Source organism: Callospermophilus lateralis, chromosome 6 (assembly GCF_048772815.1).
Source record: "Callospermophilus lateralis isolate mCalLat2 chromosome 6, mCalLat2.hap1, whole genome shotgun sequence".
In the NCBI taxonomy this organism is placed as follows: Eukaryota; Metazoa; Chordata; class Mammalia; order Rodentia; family Sciuridae; genus Callospermophilus; species Callospermophilus lateralis.
This window is the reverse complement of record NC_135310.1, coordinates 87,511,838-87,534,373: the sequence shown is the minus strand read 5'-3', so window position 1 is coordinate 87,534,373 and position 22,536 is coordinate 87,511,838. Positions and strand designations below refer to the sequence as shown.

The 22,536-nt window shown below is 38.5% G+C and overlaps 1 protein-coding gene across 1 annotated transcript in view; it reads left to right on the top strand.

The window, feature by feature from the left end:
* Cd109 (CD109 molecule) overlaps nucleotides 1-22,536 on the top strand; it is a 128,189-nt gene that overhangs the window by 26,573 nt on the left and 79,080 nt on the right. The window contains exon 5 of the mRNA XM_076858494.2: nucleotides 5,199-5,324. Coding sequence (XP_076714609.1) covers nucleotides 5,199-5,324 — 126 coding nt within the window. The remainder of the gene's footprint in view (nucleotides 1-5,198; nucleotides 5,325-22,536) is intronic.

Here is a 22,536-nt window from a genome sequence, read left to right as displayed (position 1 = left end):
TTTTTTTTTTATGGTGCTGAAGATGGAACCCAGGCTTTGTACATGCAAGGCAAGCACCCTACCAACTGAGCTATATCCCCAGCCCAAAACCCTTTTTGAGAGAATTTATTTGGTATCTGCTGCTTGAGCACTCTGATATCAGGGGGTAGCACGGCTGGCAGATTGGGTGTTTCCCCTTTGAGAGTGAAACTGAGGTCCAGCTGGGCTTGGTTTTCTACATTTAAGTGGAGGAACACGCTAGACGTTTGACCATCACGTGAACAGCTTATTCCAGTTGGCCTGGGAAGCTCCTGATTTTAAAATCGTGGGTTTTGGGAGTCCCTCAGTCCTGTGACATTGGTCACTCTCTAAATGTTTTAATAAATAACAGGGTGGAAGATAAACCCAGGCTTTTTATTTATTTTTATTTATTTATTTATTTATTTATTTTTTAGAGAGAGAGAGAGAGAGAGAGAGAGAGAGAGAGAGAGAGAGAGAGAGAATTTTAATATTTATTTTTTAGTTTTCGGTGGACACAACATCTTTGTTTGTATGTGGTGCTGAGGATCGAACCCGGGCTGCACGCATGCCAGGCGAGCGCGCTACCGCTTGAGCCACATCCCCAGCCTGGCTTTTAATTTTTTACACATTTATTTTTTAGTTGTAGTTGAACAAAATACCTTTATTTATTTATTTATTTTTATGTGGTGCTGAAGATTGAACTCAGGATCTCGCATGTGCTAGGTGAGTGCTGTACCGCTGAGCCACAACCCCAGCCACAAACCCAGGCTTTTTAGTTTGGTATTTTCCGATTCTTTTTAGTTTTTTCTTTTTACAAATTAAAACCACCACCACCACCAACCAAAAGAGCAAGTATATAAATAAAATTCAAGCCAAGATATGTCTGTAGCAAAAATCATGTCGGTTGTCATGGTGCCCAGTGCATATTTCTTGAATTGAAATATGAAATCAAAATTTTGAGTCTTCAGTTCTGTGAATTTCTGCCTTTGCTAGCTAGGTACAGAGATGTCCATAAAGCATGTTGATACTGTGAATAGCTTTTCTAAGTTCTGGGCTCTGAGCAGGGTGGAACTGACTCCGTTCATCCCATCTGTCATAATTCACGTACCCTGAGGACTTGCTATTGATGTAAAAGGATGGTTCAGAGGTGAGTGCTAAACAGCTCTCTGGGTGTTTTCAGCTGTTTCTGTCCATCTACCTCAGGCAGAAAAAAAGACAGCACCAGAAAAATAGCTTGTTCTAGGCCTTAAATCAGAACTACCACTGCTGATTCTGGACAGCTGTCCTCTTTTTCCTTTTGTCCTTCCTTCCTTTCCATTTTATTTTTATATTTTGTGGTACTGGGGAATGAACTTGGGGCCTCACACGTGCTCAGTTATTGCCGTGCCTTTGAACTACACCCCCAGAACTGGCCCCTGCATTTTTTGTGGTTCTGTCTCTCCACTCTAGAATCTGTCTTTGAAACCTTAGATCTGTAGATTCTTTGGACTCTTCTGTTCAATTTTGGACCAGGCCCCTCACATTTGGCTTTCCTAGCGAGACCTTCCTCTGTTAGCTCTGTGTTAGCTCTAGGATCTGTCCTCCCCTAAAAGCTTGTGCATTAGGTAATGTGGCAATGTTCAAAGGTGCAATGGTTAAATTATGACTTCATCCGTGGGTTTGATGGATTAGTAATTTAAATGGACTTCAAGGAGGTAACCGTAGCATGGTGGGAGGAAGTAGGTCACTGGGGAAGTGCCCTTAGGGATTACGTCTTGTCCCTGGCACCTCACTTTCTCTATCTGCTTTCTGGCTGTCATGAGCTGAGCAGCTTTTCTTTGGATGACCTTCTGCCATGATGCTCTGCCTCCTGTCAGGCACAGAGATATGGGGTTGGCTCACCATGGACTGAACCTCTGAAACTATGAGCCCAGATAAACTATTCTTCCTCTAAGTTGTTCTTGTCAGGTATTTTTGGTCACAGTGACAAAAAGCTGACTAACATACTCTAGTTCTAAGGGATCCTACTGGCCTGGCTAGAGTGTGACCCTTTTACCCAGGGGACAGGAATTTAGGCATTTATATCAATTTAGGCATTGATATAAATGCCTACCCTGTTGTATTCCTTCTGCTGAAAGCAGTCACTTGGGACAGGACCTTGTGATGTTTTCTGTATTTTTTTTTTTAGTGTAGAATAATTGGTTTCTGGGCAAAAATTCCAAGAAAAAAGTTGCAATTTGTGAATCTGAGCCCCTGACAAGGTCGGTTATTATACTCCTAGCAATACCACCTGTAGGCTGATGCGCAGAAGCACTCCTGCAAGTCAGCAAGCTGACTTTTTGGGAATTATTTTACCCAACCAAGAATGGCTGTCAGACCTAACTAAGATAGGGACCATCACTGCCTATTCAGGGACCTTCAGTGTTTTTTTGTGGAGATTGCTGGTGTTATTCATTTTGCCTGCCCCAGTCATTGGCCTCAGGAAACAAAGGGGGCTTCAGAGGCTTTTTGACAATGAGTAACATGCCTTAACTTGAACATCCTCTGTCAGTTTGGCCTAATGTTATAGACATAAGGGTCTCTGACACTGTGAAGGCAGCCAGCTTGGCTGGCTTCTACCCTGAACTTTCTCTTTAAGAAGTTGTTACTCCTGGTATAGGTGAGCAATCTTGTGTGGGAACAGGTATATTTGGTTAGGAATACATCCTCTGGCTGTGCCCTGACCCTCTGCAGTAGCTATGGCAACCTCAGAACCATAGCTCTGGTCAGGTGAGGGGGCCATCAAATCCTGAGTTATTTGACTTCTCTGATTTTATATGCCAAACAGACACATACCTTGCATATAATCCTGCATTCCAGAAACAGTCCTTGCAGACATATTCTCCAGTCACAGAATTTACTGCTTGAGACAGTCTGGTGCAGGCAGCAGGTATTGTGCTGTGCTGAGGCAGCTGATGGAGATCCAAAGTCATCCAAAGGTGACTTGAAGGGCCACCGTTCCAGTGTCTCTGGCACACAGCTGTTGTGGCAACACAGGGGGCACTGTTCAACTTTAAGTGGTCTCCTGTGTGGGTACAGCAGGAGCTAACCAGGCACAAATGCTGGACTCTGCTATGATGGTGCCATGCATGGCCTGTTCAAATCCGCTGTGTTCGGTAATCATTTCTGGTGGTTCTATATGGCCTATGTCTGGTGAGGGTTAGATGTAGGTCCAAGATGGGCTTGGGAAACTAGAGGGATTGTCTCATGCACCGAGATCTTCCAGGTGCAAAGTCACTAAAGATGTCAGTTCATGATGTCCTCTGTTTAGAGGGACATGACACCTTCACCATAATAAGACATTAGCAGAATATGGGTGTTCCCTCCCCTCCCCTTTAAGTAACATTGAGAATTATTGTTCATTTTTAAAGTCTTTGTCAGTCTGCAAAAAGAAAAATAGTACTTTATTGTTTTCATTTTCATTCCCTTAATTACTAGACAGCACATATTTATTAGCTATTTATATTTCTTCCTGGGCCTTTAAAGTGCACAGCTTTCCCATGCCTCATGCTGTGGCAGGCCCAGTAGAGCCAGGTGCCAGTTACAATACTTGTCTCAGGAGTTGGCCAAGGGTACAGTGACCTGCTTCTTCTTGATCTGCCTTTGGTCACTGGTTTTAACAATTAGTTTCTAGCTTACTGCTTGATTCCCAATTGATTAAACTGCTGCCTACTCAGTTCTCAGCACTGTGCTTACCCTAACTTTCATCTCCCTACTCTGGCAGAGAGGTTTCTTCTGGTTTCTAATAACAGAGCCAGCTCGTTAATTTTAATCAAAGGACAGAGAATAAGAATCAGAGAAAACATTTGCTCCCTGCTGTCAGGAGTTCAAATCTAGTTGAGAACAAAAATATTTTTTGTAAAATAAAATATATACAATAAACATTGTTTTTTTTTTTTTTTAACTGCCTCTACTAGTAAGATACACTCAAGAGAAGTAAACTCCAGAGGTATTGAAGGTTCACTGGTGCCCACATAGTCATTTTTGCCTGTTGGAGGTGTATATGGAGGGTAAGAAGCTGGAAGTCATTTCACTAGTGATCAAAGAAGGAAGAACATTCCATGTAGCAACTGTAGAGGTCTAGATGTGTGGACTTCCTGGTGAACTGCAAACAAATCTCTCTGTTTGGAAGAAGATGCGTGTAGAAATGTAGATGGGGACAGATTGCTAAGGGCCTTGTAAACCATGCAAAAGCGCAGAGAGTCCATTCTGTAGACTAAAGCCATCAGTATCCACTAGTCTATTAGAATGATCATTCCAGTGTTTATTCATTGCTTGCTACATGCCAAGAACTATGCTGAACATTCCAACCATGTACCTCATTCTCAGATCTATGTTTCAGATGGATCACACTGTACAGTGGGGAAGCTGTATCAGAGGGGGCAGACGGGAGGGAGGAGATTAGTTGCAGTTGTTAGAAAACAGGATATGGTGGTGGACTGTGAGGATGAAAATGAGAGAGAGAGAGAGAGAGAGAGAGAGAGAGAGAGAGAGAGAGAGAGAGAGAGGGAGGGAGGAGGGAATGAGATAGAATTGATGGGGCTGGGAATGTGAGAGGAATCTGGGGTAGCTGCTGGAGTGCCTGGGGTGAGTACTCCATGAAGAGATACTGTCTGGGAGATTACAGGAAGACTCAAGTGATTTTCATCTGTGTCCTTAGTTAAACATCTCTCTGATATGCTGTGGTTGAATTGAAAGAGACCTGGATTTGAATCCTCAATTCTATCATGTGTTGGTGCTAGAATATTGGGCCAGGCGTCAGTTTTCTTAACTAGTAGGTGAAGACAATGCAGTCCTGCAGAATTAGAATTATTTGAGACAAGGCAGAGTGCCTGACATAGTGGGACTCTAATAATTGGGGCCTGTTATTTTTCCAGTAGATTTTTCTTTTGGCACCACCTTAAGTTTAGTGATGTCCATATTGTAGAAGGAAACATGGTGCCAGGAATTAAAAGTTGGAGCAGAATCAAGATGTTCTCGGGGGAAATAGAAGAAAAAAATTTTGATTTGTTTTCTTTAGTAGTATAGACGTGACATTTCCCCAAACCTATCTTAGTGTCTTATTTTGGGGAATGTTCTGGATGTGTCTCAGGGTTCTACAAACATCATTCCTAACCTAATAGGATACATGTGTACAGGGGCAACCTTTATATAGTTAACATGTGTGGTTTTTGTTTTAGGACCCCAAATCCAATTTGATCCAACAGTGGTTGTCACAACAAAGTGAGCTTGGAGTCATTTCCAAAACTTTTCAAGTATCTTCACATCCAATCCTTGGTGACTGGTCCATTCAAGTTCAAGTGAATGTAAGTATAAGTGTGTTTTTGGGGGATATTCAAATGATTTAAATCATTCAGGTGGGAAAGTATATCCCAAGTCACTTATTTAACAAATAGGAAAAAAATTAATATGACCATCAAGACAATATAAGTGGTTTATTTTTAATTTACCATGTTTATCAGTGGGTTAGCTATCATCAAAACATTTTAATCATTGTTATCTTTTTTCTATAATAAAATGTTTGAAAGCTAAAACCTTTTAGCATTTGGGTATAAAACTGATTAAATAAGTGTTTGCTTACTTATTATATGCATTGAGTATTTTAGAACTAAGAAATGACTACGTAGCTATTTACTTGGCAAATTTTATGTCTCAGAACAGTTCCTGGCAAGTGATTGAACTAACCCTTGGTCTTTGTTTTAAGAAATAATGACTTTAAACAGTCATGTTGACCTCTGTTTCTTAAACCTTCTCTCTCCCCAGTGCCTTCACCTATTTCCTTTATTTGCTGCCAACTTGTGTAGCCCTGAGATCTATCAGGGCAGGGGCATTAAAATGCCTTCATCTCTCTGCCTCAGGTTTTCTCTGTGCATCACTGTATGATACTTGAAGGTCCATTCAGTGTTTCCCCATTTTTCTTTGGAAATTTAAAATATATATATTTATGAGTAAGAGCTGTAAACAATAATTCTATTAGTACAGGGCTTCTCACTACTGATGTTTGGACAAAAATTCTTTCTTGTGGGCACTGTCCTATGAACTGTAGGACATTGAGTTGCATGTGTGGCCTTTACCTACTAGATGCCAGTAGCAGCTTCCTCTCCCCTGAGTTGTGAAACAAAAATATCTCTAGTCATTGCCAAAGTTTCCTGTGAGGGAAATACCCTCCTCCTGTACCACTGAAAGTTACAGTATTAGAAAGAGTAATCACTCATTAGCCTAAGATCTGAGGTAAGATAAGAGTACCCAGTATTTAATAGGTGCCTCAATTTTAGGTATCATTATTTGGTGTTGGGGATGGAATTCAGAGTCTCAAACATGCTAGGCAAGTGCATTACAACTGAGTTACAACTCCAGGTGTGCCCCACTTTTAATTTGTATTATCACAATCATTAATTAATAATTCTGAAATCAGATTTTATTAAACTCAATTTCTAGATGAGGAAAACAAAGTTTGAGGGAGTTTACCAATTTGCCAGGAAGCCTGGAGCCAAAAGCCTGTGCTCCAAATTAACCCTATAATTCCATAACCACAACATCATGGTAAAAATACCTTGAATCTGGGCCCTGATTAGTAGATGTAAGAGGTAGTACACCTTTCTTCACATTCAAAGCAGTATCTTTTAGATGAGTTTAAAAGAAAAATGATAAATTATCAGTTTGGACATGAAATTATCCTTTTTTTTTTTAAGGTCAAAAGTGCCTAATAGCAGCAATTTTATATGGTTTACCTAACAGATAACCTACCTCCAGGCAAACTTGTTATTGATAAGAGGAACCTCAGTAAACAAATGGAAATACATGATTTTTTATCATATCTTAGAATTGTGATTCTATTTCTAGGAATTTCCATTCCCCAAAGAAGCAACCCAGGGAAAGAGCTTAGCTTAGTTTTTGAAATTTCAATTAAAATATTTAGTATTCTTAATTCTTTTTAAAAATACCTTTATTTAATTAATTTTTTTTTGTGTGTGTGTGGTTCTGAGGATCGAACCCAGGGCCTCGCTTGTGCTAGGCGAGCACTCTACCACTGAGCCACATCCCCATCCCCTAGTATTCTTAATTCTTTCTTCAAAATTATGTTCTTATTTGCTCTATTTAAAAATAATGGGCTCTTCTTAACCCTTAAAAAGGAAGGCCACTCTGACACCTGATGAACCTTGAAGAAATTATTTTGAGTGAAACAAACCAGTCACAAAAGAACAAATGCTGTGTGACATTTAGAGCAGTCAAAATCATAGAAACAGAAAGTAGAATAGTGATTTCCGGGCGGGGGGGTGGGGGGGTGAAGGGGTAACTGGGGGTTGTTTCATGGTAGAGTTTCAGTTTTCTAAAATGCAAAGTTCTGGAGATTTGCTGCACAGAAATGTGAACATATTTAAACAGTACACTTAAAAATGGCTAAGATGGGAAATTTTACGTTATGTATAATTTACCATAATTAAAATAAAAAATTAAAAGTAATGGGATGTAAATTGGTCATTAAGTGCATAGTTGATACTTATTTTTTTATAATATGAATATTTTATAACCGACAAATATGTGTTTTTCCTTATGTCAAATAAAGAAAATATATTATCAGTTTTTCTTTATGTAAAAACTAGGTGATATGTAAAATGATCTGCATGAAATTACAGCTTGCTTGATGCACTGTAGTTTGGAGTCTCGTGTACGACTCAGTTGTGGGAACTGACCTATATGAAAGAGGACTGTGTTAGGGTCATAATAGGACTCTTTTTTCCCCCTCTCACCATGAACATTTAAAAACTTTTTTTTGGTCTTTTTTCCATATTTTTTTATTGGTACATTATAATTTTAAACAATAGTGGGATTGTTACATACTCATTTGTGCACACAGTATAATGACGTAATTTGACCAATATCATTCCCCAGTATTTCCTCTTTCCTTCTTCTCCTCCCTCCCGCTGGTCCATTTCCTCTACTCTGTTGATCTCCCTTCTATTTTCATGATATGCCTCACCTTTCTTTTCCTTTTTCCTCTCTTATTTCCACATAAGACAAAACGTACAACCTTGACTTTCTGAGTTTGGTGTATTTTGTTCAAGATAATCCATTTTCCTGCAAATGACATAATTCTATTTCTCATTCTGGCTGAATAAAACTCTTTTGTGTATGTATTCCATGTCTTTTTTATTCCATAATGGGGCTTTTGATACTTGCTTGATAGCCAGACTTCATATTTATGGACGTTTACATGATGTGTTTACCAATTTTATCCTTTTTAATTTAGCAGAAGTTCTATTGAGTGCACAATATGGTTTTAAAGAATATTGGAGGCCATGTTATAAGAAGTTTCAAACTTGTAGAGAAAAATGTTATGGGTAATTATTAAAAGCATGATTGGGGATGGGGATATAGCTCAGTTGGTCAAGTGCTTTCCTAGCATGCACAGGTCCTGGATTCAATCCCCAGGAACACACATACACACACATACACACACACACACACACACACACACAAACACACAGCATGATTGTAGGATTAGCATCTGAGGTCTTAAGTTATTTTACTTATTTATAATATAGCTAAGTAATAGCCAGAACAAAATGTTAGACAAGTACAAAATTAGAGAAGACATGGGGGCACTGTTTTACAGAGAGAGAAGGGCTGGTGTTCAGGTGTTGCTTATAATGTAAACACTGGGCCTTCATATTCTTTGGTTTTATCAGCTTGTCTTCTCTGTAGTGTCTTGTAATTATAATGAGTTTTAAGAAGGTTGGCCAGGCACAGCCAAGGTATTTTAGATATGTTCTCGTATTTATTCTGCATACTGTGTAATTCTGTAAGGTGGGCATGATTGTGCCCATTTTATAATGAGAATATCTTGGCCCAGCCACATAGAGGAACTTCCCAGATACGCTCAGCTAGTAAGCACGAGTTGTTTGACTTCTCATATGATCTTTAGTTCAGTTTGGAGTAAAAGGCTGCTTTCTATTCATTTTATTGCTTTAAGATTCTCAAGCTCTCCGTCTGGGTTGTGGCTCAGCGGTAGAGTGCTCGCTTAGCACATGTGAAGCCCTGGTTTGATCCTCAGCACTACATAAAAATGAATAAATAAAAGTAAAAGTATTGTGTCCAACTATAATTAAAAAACAAATATCAAAAAGGATTCTTAAGTTCTGTATATTAGAGCAATAAACTTCATAATGTCCACAATCTATAGATATATAATATATAAGTATTCTGTAGACTCAGTTCTTTTCTTAAACTGAGGAACAAAATTCTTTATTTTTTTTTCCTTTTCTCCCATAGTTGACACTGTGTGGGGCCACATGCTAAAAACAGCAAACCAAGAATTCTTCAACTCTTTTAGCTTCCTAAAGCTGAAGAGCACACTTGGCCTGTGGAGAGGTTGTGGTATGGGGTGAGGGTGGGGGTGGGGGTGGGGAGGCAGATGCAAAGTGAGGAAGCATAGAGACTAGACACTTGAGCTTGTAGAGAAGGAGGAAAGTGTTCGCATCTGTGAGACTAAGGGGAGAGGGAAGGATTTGTGTAGAGGCAGGGAAAATGGAAGAGATTCGGGAGAAGTTTAGCATTACTGGAGCATATAGAGAATGATGGAAATTGGAGAAGAGGAAGCATACTATAAATTTTAAGGAGTTTGGATTTTATTTTCAGTTCTCCATGAGTCAGTTGTTTATCCATCCATCCATCCATCCATCCGTCCGTCCGTCCGTCCATCCGTCCAATGTGTGTTGAGGGATTATAGTGCTCTGATGAATATAAGAAAGCTAAAAATGTGATATCTATTTTCAAATATCATAGCTGTGGTGATATGAATAAAATTATTCAATGTCACAAGGGTGACAGAAGAATACAAGGCACTGGGGCTGGGGATGTGGCTCAAGTGGTAGCGCGCTCGCCTGGCATGCATGCTGCCTGGGTTCGATCCTCAGTACCACATACAAACAAAGATGTTGTGTCCGCCGAAAACTAAAAAATAAATATTAAAAAATTCTCTCTCTCTCTCTCTCTCTCTCGTAAAAAAAAAAAAGAATACAAGGCATACAAGGCACTGTAATAATAGCAAAGGATTCCATAAGGTGGTTGAGCTACCTTGGTGATAAAGAGTGTTTATTATAAAGATGAGTGCCAGTGCTTTTGGGGCTCACTGTTTTCCCGCCTTATGGTCCTTCATTTTTTTTTCACTTTTCCACCAACCTTTGAGATGTTCTCATCTAGATATGAATGGGGCTGGTTACACTGGCCCAGAGCGTCAGAAGCAAACCTCTTTTTGAATGGCTGGCTGTCTCCTGATGGGCTGCCCTTGGGTCAGCATGTCCTTTGCTGGTCCATTCAGAAACCACCTCTGCACAGTGAACAACAAGGGCAGTTTTAGCTGGAGGAAAGGTCCTAAGTGATTAATTTGTTTAATAAGTGGTAGACAGAATAAGGACCAGAGACGAGAAGGGTAAGAGTGGAGGAAATTTGTGGGAGAGATCTTTCTGTTCAAAGATCAACAAAATTTCTTATGTAGCAGTTATGGACTTGAACTCTCATATTGTTTTGGTAGGGGGAAAAATGCCTTTAAGGAAATTTAGTTGCTTAACAAATTTAAAAAATATTCACAAGATCTAACCTTTTCTCACCTCTTTGGTCTTAACTTTCACCTTACCTTAAGCTCTGTGCTTTAGAATACTATATCCTTTTTTAAAAATATTTATTTTTTAGTTTTTAGGTGGACACAATATCTTTATTTTACATTTATGTGGTGCTGAGAATTGAACCCAGTGCCTCACACATGCTAGATGAGCATGCTACCACTTAAGCCACATTCCCAGCCCTAGAATGTTATATTCTTTATATCTCTTGAACTCACAGTCTGTCTCATCCTAGAGCTTTTCCTCCTTCCATTCCCTCTGCCTGGGATGCTATTTTTTTTATCCTGGTATTCTAGCTACTTGCTTTTACAGGCATTCTCTAATGTGGCCAAACCCCTCCAAACATTCCCCTAGCATTCTGTGCCCCTCTCGTTGCATTCATGTCCTTTTAGTTGGTGGTCCCTAATAGACTGTGCTCTTTATAAGGGTAGCTACTGTTGTTCACCCCTCCATTCCTGGGACCTAGCACAGTGGTTTACATATAAGCAGCAGTCAACAGTTATTAAATGTCCTGAACTCAATACAGTCCCCCTTTCTACATTTTATTAAATATCTGTTTCCTTTTGAAGGCAAGCATATTGATCATGTACTTCTTACTGTTGATGAAATATTAACTTGTGTCCCACAACTATGAAAAATAAAACAAACAAACAAACAAAAAACCCCCAAAGAACAAAAAAACCAAGCCACCCTTAAAAAAACTTTTTAATGACCACCAGGGGTCAGTAGAGTCAAAGAAATATTTGGAAATGCCACCCAGACCATCTTCATCTCTGGTTTTTGTCCTCCGTTGACTCCTGAGCATCACTAAGGACTATATATTGCTTATTATCAGCTTTTCTTTTTAGCAGTGAATAATGGCTATGGAGGAAATATATTTATTATAAAATAGTCCACCATCATAGATTACGTTTTTACTTTCCTGAGGCAGTGACCATTCTCAGTATAAAACTCAGTGAGGGGAAACTTATTTTCAGTACAATATTTTGAAATCCCATTGTCTGTAGAAAAGGTATGCAATGATGTTAGCATCACCACTGAAGGCCAACGTATTAAAAATACAGGACTTATCAGATTATTTGATTCATAGGGACTGTGTGGATAATCAGAAAGTGGCTTTCTTTAAATACACTTTCTTTTAGGTCATAAAAGGGTCCTTTAGTGAAACACATTTGATGGACTCCGTGGCTTTTATCCAATTATAACAAGTTAATTGTAGAAGATTAAGATAATGTGTCATTTATTTTACTGTTAACCTTTCTGGAATAACTTAAATTGCATTTGACCTTCATATATTGCTTTCACCTTCAGTATTTTTAATGATGAATTATGAAATGATGAGTACTTATTTTGATCTAGGTTTTACTCTTGTTTTTTTATGTCTTTCATTGTGTGGTATATGGAGGAAGGACAAGGATAGTTTATATATTAATGAACCTATGATTTTTTTACAATGCTTTTTTAAAATATATATTTTTTAGTTGTACTTGGATACACTACCTTTAGTTTATTTATTTTTTTGTGGTACTGAGAATTGAACCTAGTGCCTTGCATGTGCTAGATGAGCGTTGTACTGCTGAGCCACAACCCCACCCCTCAAAGGCTATTATTTCTTTTTATCTGCTGCTGAGGATTGAACCAAGTGATTCACATGTACGAGGCAAGCGCTTTACCACTGAGCTATGGCCCCGGCCCTGTACTTCTTTTTAGAAGAATCGCCGTCTCTTCTATCTCTCCCACACTTTGATTGCTCAGTTCTCTTCTGGCATTTCTCCCTCAGCTTCATTGAACACCAAGCCTCCCCTGAAAGGGAAGAGGTTTATTTTTAGCTGTGACATTTTAGCATTGAAGTATGTTTTATGGGGCTGTATTACTTTAGCTACATTCTAGGTTAAGTGGGGAAATGTGTTCTGATTTGAATTAATGTGCAAATACACTATGCAAAGATAACTGGTTTTAAAAGTTAGACCTTGCTTGTTTTTTTTTTTTTTTTTTTTTTAATTTTTTGCTGTGCTTCTCTGGGCATTTTATCTTTTTGGTGGTATTGATGTCTTTCCCAAATAGTTGCAGTTTTCCTCTGTTTTTTAAGTTGCAATAAAATACACATAAAGTTCACTGTCTTAATCATTTCCAAGTGTATAGCTCAGTGGAATTAAGTATATTCATATTATTGTGCAACCATAACCACCATCCATCTCCAGAGCTCTTTTTCTCATGCAAATCTGAAACTCTGTACCTATTAGACAATCACTCCCAATGTCCCTCTTTGTTCTACCTCTGGCAAACACCTTTCTGCTTTCTGTCTCTGATTTTGACAAATTTTAAGTACTTTGTATCAAGGAAATTCTAGGAAATTATATTTGTTTTTTGGACCACATTTTGGGAAGTACTGACAAATGACCAGAGAGTGAGGCGTCTTTAGTATTTATTCCATTGAGAGACGTTGTTGTGTAATGGACACTCTATGGAACTGGGGACAGGTTATCTGATTTATTTGAATTTCCTAGTGGTGACACTCTCAGCTATTTATTTTATCTCTCTAGGTGACTAGCTCAGTAGCTCTCCCTGCATGTTAGACATACTAAATGAGAATTTTTGGGACAATCTATATTTTTACAATAGCATCTCTGGTGCTTCTGATACACAGCCAGCTTGGGAACTATTAAGCCTGATAATCTTGTAGTCTCTTGTAGCCGTCACTGAAGTTTCTCAGCCTTTGTCCTAATCTTCAGTGTTGAGAACGGGGACAAGAAATAGAATGCTCATAATAGAAAACTCAAATAGATTCAAAGCTTGAAATTTCTCTTTTGGGGGACTATATAATAAATTGTGAGTGTCAAATTATTTGTAATTAATAAACAATTTTCATTGAATTGTTCTTTTGCTCATAACAGTGGCATCTACTTTCTCTAGAGTTAGTTGTAGAGGGCTGCAAAGATCTTACTACTTTTCAAAGCTTTTCAGAATACTCCTTATCTTTCCCAGTCTTGCTGCCCTGCTGTTGCTTACAAGGTCAACTTATATTCACTGTCAGGAGCTGTTTTTCCTTTGCAAATGAGCACATCTTTGTTTGGACAAATCTTGTCCCTGAAGCACTCTGCAAATAGCATCTGGTAACCCCTCTGGCTTGTGATGACAACTTAACAGGAAGCACGAAGGGTAGAAAACAGTGGCATCTTCTCTGGAATGTTGATGAGGCTTCCAAAATACTGTTGCTGGCCTCTGCTTATAAGAATGCTTTTTTTGCAGGGAAAGATCTCTAGTTTCTTACTTGCATGTGCAGTGAGAAAGGGAGAGAGGAATAGGTTTTAGAATGCTGATTTCTTGGTAAAAGTGTCATACTTTGTTCTCCATTCCTCAGAGCCTTTAGAGACAGCACTCTGACAGCACTTATTGATCAGTGTCTTTTTTTTTCATTTAACAAATATTGTGAAAAGATACACATAACATTGGATTTGCCATTTAATCAGTTCAGTGGTATCAAATACCTTTACATTGTGATGCCACCATGACCACCGACCAACTCCAAAATTTGTTTTATTTTCTCAAATTGTGACCAGTGTAGTTTAAAAAAATATGTCTCACTCATTAGACTGTGAGATCCTTGAAGACAGGAGTCTTGTTTTATTAATTTTTATATTTATTCTGATATGGCATTTGACCTGTTATAGGAGCTCATTTATGTTTGTGGGTTGAAAGAATGTGAGAATGGAGTGAAGGAACAGTTTCTCCTGAGCTCCTGCTATCAGTTATTGTCATTTGTGATGTTCTTTGACTTATATTCATTCTATGCTGTATTGTTCTGCAATTTAGTAAGAATATGTTTATTTTATTTTATTTTTAATTTTGAGAACTTCAGCCAGTGGAGAATATGACTTTTGGATTAATTTTCTGGACTTTCTGATTTATAAAATTAAAAAAGATTGCAGTCAACTTGTATTCACTGTCAGAGCTGTTTTTCCTTTGCAAATGACCACATCGTTGTTAGGACAGATCTTGTCTTGATGGTTCTAATTCCTCATAAAATTTAAACTGTCCTTACAGTTTTCATTGCAGATTATTCCTATGACTTTATTGAGCCATTTGATCTATTACTGCCAGTTCTTTGATGGTGTGCATATTAATTTCTGAGAATCCTGTGACTTTTTTTTTTTTTTATTGATACTGGGGATTGAGCCCGTGGGCATTTTACCAGTGATCTATACCCCAACTCCTTTAAAATTTTTTTTTTTGTATTTTGTGATGGGGTCTTGCTAAGTTGCTGAGGCCTTGGACTTGTGATCCTCCTGCTTTAGACTCCTGAGTTGCTGGGATTACAGGCCTGTACCATTGCACCCGGCTGATGTGAGTTTTTGTGAGGAATTCTTGTGTTGCTCTTTCTCTCTAGGAACCACCCTTAGGAGTGCCTTACTTTCAAATGTCTTGTCCCGATCCCTCATCTTTTTAGCATCAGTTAGAAGACTTTAGGATCAGACCCAAGTATGTCATTATCATCAGTAACATTGAAGATCTAAGGAAACCCCAGCAGATACTGTGGGGTTTCAGAACTGGAGAGATTAGGTCCATCTCCTCATTTTATGGAGGAAGAATCTGAATGAAGGGTGGTGATATGGTAAGATTCACATAATGTATTATAGTAGGGTTTGGGTGAGAAGCTAGTTTTCCTGATACTTTCAGCCCTATAAAATTAAAATGTACAGCTATTGCTGTTTTAAAATGATCACTTTTTTTGGTGTGAATTTGGATGTCATCAGAACCTGCTCTATCCATTGATGGAAAAGATGCTGTTGTCTGGTTTGAGGGTGTCATATGGATCACCTTGCCACACATTAGATTGTTCCTATGTGTCTCAGATCTTGGCCACAGCAGCCATGCCTTCTGAGTGAGCATGTGAGACTAGGAGACTTGGGTTTTAGCACATAGGTTATCTGGTAACCATTATCCATTACTGTATTATTAGAGATTAGCTAGCATTTAGCCAGCCATATAATCTTGGTCATATAAGGCATAAAAAGATTAATCTTCAAAATAACTTTATTTTGAATAGATTCACAGGAAGTTGCAAAGGCAATACAGAGAGGTCTTGGGTATCTTTTATGTAGTATACCCAATGGTGATATCTTCATGACTATAGTACCACATCAAAACCAAGAATTTGACATTTGTGTAAGATATGTTTATAGTTCTATATGATGCTTAATTTGCAGTGGCATAGAGGGAATTTTGGAATATTATAACTTGCTGGTGCTGACTGGAGGTGACAGTACCAGAGTGGGGTGCTAAAAAGGATTATTAGTCTTCCCCTGGATGAATTGAGGAGTAAAGGATAAGAAACAGAATTCTGTTACTGCAGGGACAACTTTCTCTTTAACTATGAAGCTGTGGCTATGTTGCTGCTTTTTCCAAGCCTTGCTTGCCAGAGTAGTCATGTTATATGTTTTTACAAACCTTAATTCTTTGGAAAAGAGAGGGCTATGTGATTTTTGTTTGTATGTCTCTAGTTAATACTGTTCCATCAGGGAAAGCCAGTGTTTTTTCTTGTATGGTGCAATGTACTTGAATAGCAAATGGGAAAACTTTTTAAAAGTGAGTGTGCCTGTGCCACTGGATGCCTGACCACTGTCCTTCTCATTGGAGCCTTGTATAGTTCATGTCTGACATCTGAGGTAGCTCCATTTCCCCCAAGTCCTATCATTATGATTGACTGTCAGGTATAGAATGACTTCAGCTCTTCAGATGGTTAGTTTCAGTCTTCATGAGCAACAGAATATTTACAATATTTTCTGAGGAGGGACTCAGGAAAAGTCTGTCTTATAGGAAATTCTGGTTCCTCCCTCCTCATCCCAGGTAGATTCTCTCCCGCTCTGCTTCACAGAGGAACATAACTCATCAGATGGGACTTTCTTCAACTCCTATCTGCCTCTGTGTCCATCTCATGCTTATTCTCCTACAGAAAAGATGTTATTCTTCATATGTAAGACCAATACTTTTACTCTGCCTTGGCTTCTCCCTTCTACTGCTATCTCACAAAATTTACAGTACTAATAATCTCTTATTTCTCCTAGATCATCAACCTGGATCCCTTTCTCTCCCAGATCATTCCACAAAATCTATTATATTCAAGTCTTTCACATAAACAAACAGAAATAGAGCACTTTGACCTTATATACCTCTACAATGATGTCATACTCCCTTTCTAGCCAGTCTTCTAAAAAGAATCTCTCTGCCTCCATTTCTCCAACTCACTCCAGTTTTGTTTCCCTGGTTTCCAGCTTATTGACTTATTCTGCATTCATCCAGCTGTGCAAGCAGGTGGCCTTGGAGTTCTCCTTAACAGCTCACTCATTTCCTACTTATATACAGACCATTACCCATTCCCATAATGTTTACCCTTTAATATTCTTCAGATATTTAGATTATGAGACACATGATTCGGTAGCTCTGGGGTGGGAACCAGGATCTCTACACATTAAGCTCACCATATTTGATCCTGCTGCTCAGTTGGGTTAAAACCCCTACAGAAGTAGATGGCAACTATAGTTTAGACCACAGATGTTTATGCCCTAAACAGGAAAGGAAAGGGTAACGTAAGAGCTAATAAGTGAGTTAATCCACTGAAATGGATTAACTGGTGGTAAACATAGGCAGGTAGGTTGTAGCTGAAGGAAGTAGATCACTGGGTGTGTGCCTTAGGGGTTTGCATTTTGTCCTTGGTGAGCAGAGCTCTCTCTTTGTTTCCTGGTTGCCATGTCCTGAGCTGCTTCTCTCTAAGTTTTTACTTTCCCCCCTCGCAGCCAATTCTTCACTCAGCAGTAAAAGGAATCTAAACATTTGTTGGATCTTGTTATTCTCTAGGTTAAAACTCTCCAAAGACTTTCCATTATTCTCAGAATAAAATTCATATGTTTTACTATGGCCTGCATAAGGCCCTACCTGATCTGGCTCTTCTTTCCCCATCTCATCTCCAGATGTCTTAATTCTTGTAGGTTTAATTCACAGACTTTATCATAGTTTGTAATTATATACTTATATGTGCGATTATTTGATAAATATCTTTCTACTTAGGAAAAAATCTCCATTCAGGGAAGATATATCCCCACCCCGTAGCACAGTGCTGTTGAAGGAGTAGATGGATGAATGCATTGCTATGTTTGGGCCTCAGCCTTGGTGGTTCTGATTCGGTAGCTCTGGGGTGGGAACCAGGATCTCTACACATTAAGCCCACCATAGTTGATCCTGGTGCTCAGTTGGGTTGAAACCCCTACAGAAGTAGATGGCAACTATAGTTTAGACAACAGATGATTAGGCCCTAAACAGGAAAGGAAAGGGTAATGTAAGTGCTAATAAACACTCATAGTCATTTTGTGAATCCTGTTGACTCCATCATTCCTCTAGGTAGGCAAATATACATCTAATGGGGCTGGTGTTGTAGCTCAGTGGTAGAGTTCTTAGAGTGCTTGCCTAGTACATATGGCGCACTGGGTTTGATCCTCAGCATCACATAAAAAATAAATAAATAGATAAATAAATAAATGAATAAAACAAAGATATTTAAAAATATACATCTACTGACACTTTTATAGGATGATATTTTCATTGTGATTTCTTATTTATTTTTAAACTCTTTGCCAATTTTATGGTCAAGATAAAAGTGGAGAAAAGACAGGCTGTTATGTGATTACTGTTATGCTGGCAATAGATTTTAAACACAGCCAAGTTAGTAAGGATCTAAATAAAGCTAAAACTATGTAACTTTTTTCTCATGTGCTAGATCAGAAGAAACACCAGCCAGGAAACATCTGAAGATGATAAAGACACCCTATTTTCAATGAGCTTAAAATTGGGAGGCTTCATGTAGTAAATGCAAAGAGTATTATTGGATTGGAAGTTATGAGATCAGGGTCCTGGGCCCCCGATGAGGGATTGTGGGCAAGTTGCTTCAGCTCTGAGTCTTAGTTTCCTCAACTGTACAATATAAGACTTGGATCAGAGAGCTTCACAGCTTTCCAAGTCCATGTAAATAGATGGGGCAAGAGGGACCTCAGGACTTGAATGGGGATGAGTGGAGGTGGCAGTGAATGGGGCTCTGAGTTAGGTGACAGAGTCCTAATGTTGGGAGCAGAAATGTGCTTGGAATGAGGGCTCGTAGATAGTAGCAGTCAAAGAGAAGGTCGGAAGAGTTTGTGAGCTGACCTGTGGAGGGTATTGGATACCAGGTTTAAGTTTTAGATTTCCTTCTGTAGAAAGTAGAAAGCTCTAAATAGTTTTATTTCTCTTTCCTTTCCATGCTAATCAGTGTTACAATTTCATATAAACTTCTGAGGACAAAGAAAGCACACACACAAAGTGTGTGAGTGAGCCTCTTGAATTATAAATGATAAAATCTTACCTTTTCAATTTTTCTGATTATTAAAGCAATGCATAATTAAGATAAAAATACCTGAACATTACACATTGGAAAGTATAATACCCTTATGATAAACTCCTAAACAGAAAAATCATTGACATTTGTTATCTTCTTGTTGATTTTTGTAGAAGTTTTTAGGTAACAGTTAAAAAAATTTAATACCTCTATTTTTATTTATTTTTATGCCATGCTGAGGATTGTTCATGCTGCAAGTGTTCTACTTCTGAGCTATGCTCCCAGCCCTAGGTAACAGTTTGACATGATTGAAGCAGCATTTTAGGAAGCTCATTTTGGTAGCAATGTGTGATTTTGATAAAGAGGGGAGAAACTGAAGTCCGAGGATTAGGATCATTGTTTAACAAATATCTGAATATCTTCTGTGTTAGTGTGTAATAGTCCAGTCTGAAGGTAATAAGGGACTATATGAGGGGTGCAGAAAATATTAAAGAGGAATGGATGAATTCAAGAGACAGTTTAAAGGAAGAATCATCCAGTGACTGAGTGGGTCATGATTAGGGCAAAAGAGAAAGAGGAGCAGAAGAAGGTGATTGAAATTTCAGATGTGAGTCTTTGTGAGTCATTTGTTAAAGCTATGGGGAGGAAGTCCAGTTTAGGGAGGGAGATAAGCAAAAGATATTTGGACTGAATTATCAGAAATTACCACATTTAGAATCTCAGAAGAGGAGACACTCAGAGCATTGGAGAAAAGACAGCCAGACCTCGGAAGAGAGAGCCAAGAGAGCATAGAGCAGCGGGACAGAGGTTCAGAAAGAGTGGCTACAGTGTCAGGTGCTGAGGAGGCCTTATGGAGAACCAGCAGAGAGAAGGGATGGGCAATTAGAGGCCAGCTGTGCTGTTTCCTGGATATCATCTGGTGCTGTGAAATGGTAGAGGTAGAATCCAGATTATTAGGTGTCATGAAGAGTGGCTTGTTTGAAACTTTTGTTCTAAGAAAAGAGTGAATATGGTGAGGATAGCAGCAAAAGACTGTGTAATTTCCTTCATGTTGTGGTATTCTCAGGGTATTCATATTCATGCTTGACATGCTGATGTTAGGCAAACCTTTGTGAATTGGCCTAGAACTGATTGCTGTGGAAAAACATCTTACAAGTTGGAAATTTGGCTATCTTCTTCATCCTCAGCCTTTCATAGAAGAACAGCTGCCCAGTTCTCTGTGCCCAGTTATTTCATGTAACTGTGAGGTTGGTAAGATTGAAAATTTGTTACTCAACAGGTATAATAGTAATAATAAAAAGCCCCACAATGTAATTCTTTTAACATTTAATCCTGTTCTTTAGTACTAATTAATCGTTTTTTTGGTTATATTCAACCTCTCCTTGCATACCAATCTACATTCAGTAACTCATATGTACTACTCCATAAAACATAGTGCTCCCTTCTCCCAGCTTGAGTCTTCTTTGGTATGGCTCCCTGTCTCCAACTTACTGGGCTGGCTTCAGTTCTTCCTGGTTGAATTGGGAAAAGGGAAGAGAGAGGAACTATAAAAAATTCTTGTTATTGCGCTGGGGATGTGGCTCAAGCAGTAGTGCGCTTGCCTGGCATACGTGGGGCACTGGGTTCGATCCTCAGCACCACATAAAAGTAAAATAAAGATGTTGTATCTACCGAAAACTAAAAAACAAATATTAAAAAATTCTCTCTCTCTTTAAAAAAATTCTTGTTATGTATAAAGATGAAATATATGAGTTTGCAAATATTTATCCTACAAAATGTGGTTCACAGTAACAGTGTTGTCATGGGGCATAAGAACTCTCTGGGCTTAGAAGGCATTTAAAACTAGCACTTTTTCTTTTTCAAATTGATTTGTGGGTTATTATTTTTTCTTTTTTTTTGTGGGAAGGGTACTGGAATTTGAACTCAGGGGCACTGACCACTGAGCCACATACTCAGCCTTATTTTGTATTTTATTTAGAGACAGGGTCTCACTGAGTTACTTAGTGCCTCACCATTGCCTAGGCTGGTTTGAACTTGAGATCTTCCTGCTTTAGTCTCCAGAGCAGCTGGGATTACAGGCATGTGCCATGCCTGGCTCCTTGGTTCTAAGCATTTGTTTTTGAATCTAGAAGCCAAAGTTGAAAGAAACTGACTTGCATTTATTAATATTTGTAAATGGTCATGTAGTGTGCCATATTCCTTCAAATTTGTTAAAAATAGAAACTCTGAAGAGTTGGATGACTTCATGATTAGAGAAGGAAAACTCTGTAACTGGAATAGATGATTTCAATAATTCACACGTCTGCAATTTGTACCTTAATCATAGCATGACTTCTTAGAAGTCCTTCCTAGAAGGCAGTAAAAATAATGCTTTCTCTCTTTCCCTTTCATTTGACTTATTTACATAACACATAACCTCATAAAAAGTTATTAATTCAGGATCAACGTTTAGAGAAGTTACAGAGATTGCTGCAGGAGTTACAGAAAATAACCACTGGTTCTTCTTTCTATTTTTGCCTTAGAAGTTGTTTAGAAAATCTAGTCGAGGAAGGCTTGCATCTGATGCAAGCAGTGAATATATTTACTTCTAAAGCGGAGGTTTCTCTATGGAATGATGACTATATTGGGTAAGAAGAGCTCAGAGGGCGTTGATGAGTTATGTATTCTCTTGCCAGGAAAGGTGCTTGTTTAGAAGACACGCTGTCCATATATTTAGCCTTCAGGTCAGCTGCTTTCTCCAATTTCTGGCAGAGTGAATGAGCATAGCCATATTTGATGACCTAAATTGACATACCAAGTCATTTGGAAGTAGGTTCAGTTCCTTTGAAACTGAATGAAAATCATTTAGTAAAGCAAACTCATACTTCATACAAAAGACCAGGTTTTTTTTTCCTCCATGGTTTTAGATAAATTCAGTCAGGTTTTATTTAGTTCAGCTAAAAGTAACAGAAAGATTTCAAAATAAATTTAATTCCTTTTATTAGATCAAAAGGCAGCAAAGCCTAGCGTGAAGACAAAGTTCAGCCTGACACCTGTTTATTTTTAATATATATTTTTAGTTGTTGATAGACCTTTATTTTATTTATTTATATGCAGTGCTGAAAATCCAACCCATTGCCTCACACATGCCAGGCAAGTGTACTAACTCTGAGCCCCAGCCCCAGCCCTGATACCTGTTGTTGTAACTAAGGTTTTATTGGAACGCAGTCACCCCCACCCCCACCCCACCACCCCCGCACATATTATTTCTAGCTGCTTTTGCACCACAGTGGAATTATTGAGTAGTTGTGACAGAGACTATATAAACTGCATAGCCTAAAATATTTACTGCCTGGTCTTTGCAGATACCTGTTCTAGACTAATGAAAATACTTAATATCAATATTGTTTGGTTATGTATGGCATGAATGGCTACTCTTTGTATGAATTGTTGTTAATTTAAAGTATTTTGGTATCTTCTACCATTCTGGATTACATCTTTTATAAAAATAACTAACTCATTGTGAAGATTAGTATCCTGAGTGCCTAGTAGACA